Consider the following 6,602-nt stretch of genomic DNA (forward strand, 5'->3'; position numbering starts at 1 on the left):
TACAAATATCGGATCGGGACTCAATATTGGATGATTGAGATTAGATCGGGGGCACAAAAAACCTGATTGGGACATCCCTATTATATACATACCTAATAAATTATATATCATTTTATAATTAATATAATAATAAATAAACATTTAATAAATGAAATATAAAGTATTACTAAATAAATATAATTAATAAATAAACATTGAATAAATATCTATAAAGAATTTTTTTTTTATTGAATACATATTGTTTATTTATATTTTTTAAATCTAGTTTATTTATATTTTTAAAACTAGTCGAAAAATGTGAAAAAAAAGTTTAAAATGTTTCTTTGCACATTCCTAATTACAAAGTGATGCTAATTTCCCATTTTCTGATCAGCCTGAAAACCTTGTGGTGGACCAGAGCCCCTCCCAGCCGATGGTGAAGCTGACTGATTTCGGCGATGCGGTGCAGCTGAACTCGACTCCCTATGTTCACCCACTGCTGGGTAGCCCAGAGTTTGCGCCCCCCGAGCTGGTTCTCGGGGATCCTGTCTCTCTCTCCTCTGACTTATGGAGTCTGGGCGTGGTGACGTACGTGATGCTGAGTGGGGCGTCTCCGTTCTTGGACGAGAGTGTGGAGGAGACGTGCCTCAACATCTGCCGCCTAGACTTCAGCTTCCCCGACGACTACTTCCAGGGTGTGAGCCAGGCAGCACGGGATTTCGTGTGCCTGCTTCTCAGGACCGAACCTTCCAAGCGGCCCCCGGCCGCCACCTGCCTGCAAGATCCCTGGCTGAGACCCGGAGGTGGCCGTCGCTCGGCTGAATGCATCGATACCTCTAGACTCATCTCTTTCATCGATCGGCGCAAACACCAGAACGACCTGCGGCCTCTTGGAGGCATAAGGGCCTTCCTGCAAAGCAGGCTACAGCCCAGGATCTGACCCGAGAAACATGATCTCATACTCTTTCTGATGCCAATTAAGAAGACTTCAGTCCTGAGCCTATCAAAATGTGTGCTGACAACCATCTGCCAATCAGAGCCTTCGTCGGCAGACGAGATTTTAGATTGATAGTCCTCTCCCAGTTTGATGCTGCCTTGTTTCCAGTTTAATGAAGACTTTTATGCAGAGATTAAAACAATGGAATATAAATATATATATAATATTTCTCTGATTTGCTGAATGATCAACAAATCTACATAAATGAAATAATATTTTGTGTAGAACAAATGTACCTGCACAAACGTGGCAGAGGTTTTTGAAGAAAGCGATGCAAATGCAATTTAGCAAGGAGAACAACCTTTTTTCCCTGTCTGTTTTGCCTGAGCCAGAGAGCAAGCGGCTGTTTTTGTGCTTTTACAATATTCGACTCTGAACATTTTTTAATGAACCTTTAGAGAAAAATGAAAAGCGCATAATAATTATGACATTTTCAGGTACATCCTTCAATAAAATCAGTTACATCAACTCAGTCTGGATGAACGCAACACAAATCGTGAGCAAATGAGTAGTTGAAGCGTTTTAAGTGAGCTTGTTTTGGTCTCATAGTGTAATTTGTTGCTTATTTCAACAATGATGATTCCGCCACGTTTAGCTGCGAAATTTTTAACGGCTGCTTTTTATTTACTACGACTAGAACAAATTGTGTTGTGCAATCTACAGATATATACGCCTTATTCTATACTATGTGTCTGCCCTCTTTCTTTCTTTTTAAATGCAATGTCACAAGGGTGGAGAGCAGAACTCCAATGCCAGACATCTGAGCTCATCAGCTTCAGACAGGACAGCATTGAACAATGACTGAATACTGTAAATGCACTCACGTTGTATCCGCTTCTTATCACGTGCAATGTTGCAGTTTCGATTGTTTATGCAACTATTTATGAAGACATTTGTTGTACCTTTAATAAAAACGTAGAATAGCACGTACTCTGTACTGCAGTTCTGCTATTGTTAATTTAATCGGGTCTTTGTATCATTAAGTATTAAAGCCCTGTCATCCTACAGGGTTGTTGTCTACATGGCACTTTTCTGTTGATATACATATTGGTATGCCAAAGCTCTCCATACTTTGAGAATTCGTTTTTCTTTTTCCTTCGATTGTTTATGCAACTATTTATGAAGACATCTGTTGTACCTTTAATAAAAACATAGAATAGCACGTACTCTGTACTGCAGTTCTGCTATTGTTAATTTAATCGGGTCTTTGTATCATTAAGTATTAAAGCCCTGTCATCCTACAGGGTTGTTGTCTACATGGCACTTTTCTGTTGATATACATATTGGTATGCCAAAGCTCTCCATACTTTGAGAATTAGTTTTTCTTTTTCTTTTTGTTCCCTGACACAAATTTTTCACCTTTAAGTTATATGCTTAAGTAGCTATGACTGGTTGTTTACATGAGTTATTCATAGCTTTACATTCGGGAAGAATTGTTTTTCTTAGTTTATTTTCCTCTGTGTCCATGTTATAGACATTTCACAGATCTTTACTGGAGTATTTCTGAAACGCACCTCCCATTTAGACTAAGCAGTCCTTGACATGGAAATAAATTTGTCTTAGCAAGATGTCATGGAAAAAAAATGTGAAGCCTTTAAATTATGATATTTATCTTCTCATATAGATAGTTTTAATGCAAATGTAGGTCCTTTTAGTTTTAAGGCGTCTGATAGTTTTGGTTAGTCATAAGAAGCTCTCAACAGTTTAAATCGTCACTGGAACGGCATTGGTATGCAGTTTGTAACCGTTGGCCTGTTGCTCCCAGTACGTTGGTTTCCAGTGATCCTCGCGTCATACATCAGTCAACTGTTATATTTGAGATTTTGAAGCATTATGAAACGTTTGAGTGGTGGACAGTGACTCTTTCCCGGTAGGAAGGAACATTAATTCATCTGTATAGACCCATATCATGTCCCCTAATTTATTTGTCATTGTAAAGTTGTACAGATGCCTTTACAGCGTGGGAACTTGGACTGGATACATTTTTAAAGTGTTTCATTGAATGTCTAATTTTAGTTCTGATCTCATTGTATTTTAATGTATGTATTATCATTTTAGACTTGTTTTATTTGGATTATTTTATACTCTTTGCATGTGTATATTTCTTTGTACAGAAACCATAAGTGTTTATGCGTTATGTGCTGTAAATATTTTCAGTTTTGTCATCAGTTATTTTGGAATTAAACATATGGAACATTCTCATGGCTGCTGTGCTTTACTTTGTTAGGGTTTCAATTTTTAAGATGTGAGGGACTTGCTGACTGAAAACAATGCAGATTTGTTATCACTATTTGAAGGTTTGGGTTGGGAGCCAAGAATTGCTTTCATTTATTAACAAAAAGAAAAGAAAATACTGGAACTTTTAGTATACGATAAGCTATCAGGCTATTCTGGTAACTGTATGCTGTGGCATAAGTCAAGACAATAGGTGCAATAGGTGATTGTATTCAGAAACATTTTTTGTTATGCTGGTTGAAAGTCTCTTCACATCCCGATAGCAATCATTAAGTTAAGTGGTCTAAATGTATTTATCTGTATTTATATATTCTGTGGAAGGCGTAGGACCAAGAAATGTTCGTCCAATCAAAACACTCGGTCCAAGTGTTTTAACTGGCTTTCCTACCTGCCTGTCAACATATGTATTAGCATACCTCTGCGCACCCTGTTCGCGCGTTCACGTACGCTGTGCAGACAGAGCCAGAATGGCAGACAAACATCAACAACCCGATCTTCCTTCCTGGTATTGTAGTACTTTTACTAACTGTACTATAAAGTTTTCTCACTGGTGACACATGATGTAGCCCAGCCCCGGAATTGGGAACCGCTGATGTAGCCTATTGTAGTAATGTTGTCTCTGGTATTCTGGTCTGTGTGAGCGTATGCGTTCAGGGGGGCGTGCCTTTGGACCGCGATTGCAGGGAGGGTGGGACGTTCGCTTTCAGCGCTATCAGGCTAAAGTTTTCCAAGATTTCCTACTGTACCTTTAATATTAACACATGGATGGTCATTATTTAACAGTTCAAATGAAAATCTGGCAACAAAGATCCAGACCTGGTTTCGAGGGAGAACCCGATTTCTCATGACATGTGATTCCCGAACAAATGATTCTTAAGAGCGTTATTTTTTTATGAATATAAAATAATAGAAATAAGTCAGAACAGTCTGTATAAACACATTAAATGCAATAAACACAGTAAATGCAATAAAATGTATTTTCCCCAAAATATCTCTTTCTCCAACATAATTGCTAATAGAAATTCATTAAGAAACCGGAATCAGAGGCGTAATCTTTAAATTCTGAATCCCATCTCCTCACACAATCAATGTCTACTTACCTACAGAATAACATGTAAGAAAATGTTATGCTATTATGCAGAAGAAAGCAGTGAGTTGTGTTGCACTGATGGTGAAACAGTTTTATAATACAAAACGTTTATGTGCAGGTTCATGTATAATGCAGTGGGCTGTAGGACTTTTATTGCGTCACACAGATGAACAGTGGTTGGCATTGTGTATAGACAATACGAGGAACAACATATAACATTGCACAGTAGTAACCAGCTATGCATTGTTTAGAGACAGACTTTGTTCTTAAATAACACAGTATTCCTTCATAATTACAGAACTGGAAGACAGAACTGAAGAATGTCAAAATGAGAACGATCCAGCTTGAGCTCAAATCAGTGTATAATATGAACCATAATGTAAAATCTGGCAATATTAAGACACTGAATATTTATGACATGAGCCCATATGCTAGACTCATCTGGCTGAATATAACTGCTTTACCTTAATAGAAACTTCTTGCATGACTAAAAGAGAACACATTTCTCAGAATGTTAATGGACCAGTGGGCAGAATATCACATCTGTTGCTGAATTTATACTGAAAGACCCCCTGTCTTCCTGTCTGTGTGTATTGCTGAATCAAATGCCTGTATAAGGATTCTCAATTAGTCATGTCACCATAATAATGAAGTTATCATTATCAAAGTCAGCAGATGGGTTTGCTAAGAGCTCTGGCGCATGCACGATATTATAGTCTACAATGTTTTATGCCCTAGCAGCAATATCTGTCTCACGCTTATTAACGCACACTAATCTCCATATATGTGTAGATGGATATTTGAGAAGCAAACATGCTATGATGTCTTGTAAATTGCGGTTTTGCCTGATTTACACATCAAGACATGAATAATTCAGCGCTGAATCCAAACCCATGTGCACTTTCGCCCCTGTGGTATTAGCTTCTTTACACTTCTAAAATCTCATATTTAAGATGTTTTTCTTTTTTATGTAAAAGAATAGCAAAGAAAGATTTTTAAATAATAATGGTAATAGTAATCAATTAAATAATTCAACATAACAGACACACAAAAAAAAGATTTATGTCAATGTTTGTGTACAATCTTATCAGTTCACAGATTACAATACCTTAAAACTTGAGCAGATTTTATTCTTATATATATATATTTTTTTTATTTATTTTTTTTTCCCAGCGCAACATAACCAACACACTATAACAGTTTCAACCAACGGTCCTGATGATAAACAGTCATCTTTGCCTTCGTATATTTGCCCTGAAGCTCACTTTAAGCTCTAGGTTACATGACCAAACCACTTCCAGCCTTTAAATTCTTATGGATTTTAAAGGGTCATTCAAAATTGCAGTAACTGATGTCTAGGGGTGCTCCGATCAGGGTTTTTGAGGCCGATTAGCGATCACAGAAAGCAGTATCTGCTGATACCGATCACCGATACCAATCTTTTTAAAGCCTTCTTTTTATAATTTATAACTATTTATAGTGATACTCCAATCAGGATTTTTAGACATTTATTCAGGGCCTGAATTTCATTTTTGAAAATGGGGGGGAATTCCCCTCTTAGGTGACTCTTGTGAGAGGGGAAGCAGCATGGACTGTGCTTTCACACAGGAGTCTGCAACTGATCCATGGTTAAACACAATAAATATAAACAACACATTATTCAATGCTTTTTACGTTTGCATTTACTTCTAGATTGATATATTAAGTTGCTCAAGCAAGTGTCAAAACATTTAAACTGCTTTTCTTACGTTATGTGTTGATAGTGAAACACAGTAGACTTTAATAATATGCATTTATGGTGTAATTACTAAATTTTCGTGTCAATTCATGTTCATATTTACTGCAAACAATGCGCTGTTACTTTAATTCAGGCTTGCAGAGCAGCAAAAATAGACTCGGTCTGGAAACGATCTCTGCACTGCTGCAGACGCACCGCTCCTGAACGCACTGCCGGGCCGCAACCGTGTACAGTGAACGCTTTAATCCATTAACCTGAGCGCGGAAAAAATACGCAGCACATACGCACTGCAAACGGAGTAATGTGAACCTGGCATTATGTGTGTGCGCTGGGAGTGTGCATGAGCGCACGGTCTCCAGGAGAGCGTGCGAGCGCTGAATGGTTAAACACTGGCAATAATTAAAATGTAATCGCTTGCAGCGCAGAAATAGACTCGGTGCGGAAACGATCTCTGCACTGCAGACTCACCGCTCCTGAAACCCACTGCCGCACCGCAACTGTGTGCAGTGTGAACGCTTTAATCCGTTAACATGAGCGCGGAAAAAATACGCACCACGTTTGCA

At 38.1% G+C, this 6,602-nt stretch overlaps 1 protein-coding gene across 1 annotated transcript in view; it reads left to right on the plus strand.

Moving 5' to 3' along the window:
• LOC107731729 (triple functional domain protein-like) overlaps positions 1-2,020 on the plus strand; it is a 79,434-nt gene extending 77,414 nt beyond the window's left edge. Inside the window, 1 exon segment of the mRNA XM_016542893.1 lies at positions 374-2,020. Coding sequence (XP_016398379.1) covers positions 374-919 — 546 coding nt within the window. The 3' untranslated portion in view covers positions 920-2,020.
• The last annotated feature ends 4,582 nt before the right edge of the window (positions 2,021-6,602 follow it).

This window comes from Sinocyclocheilus rhinocerous, unplaced genomic scaffold, assembly GCF_001515625.1.
Source record: "Sinocyclocheilus rhinocerous isolate Xijiao unplaced genomic scaffold, SAMN03320098_v1.1 scaffold193, whole genome shotgun sequence".
Classification (NCBI taxonomy): Eukaryota; Metazoa; Chordata; class Actinopteri; order Cypriniformes; family Cyprinidae; genus Sinocyclocheilus; species Sinocyclocheilus rhinocerous.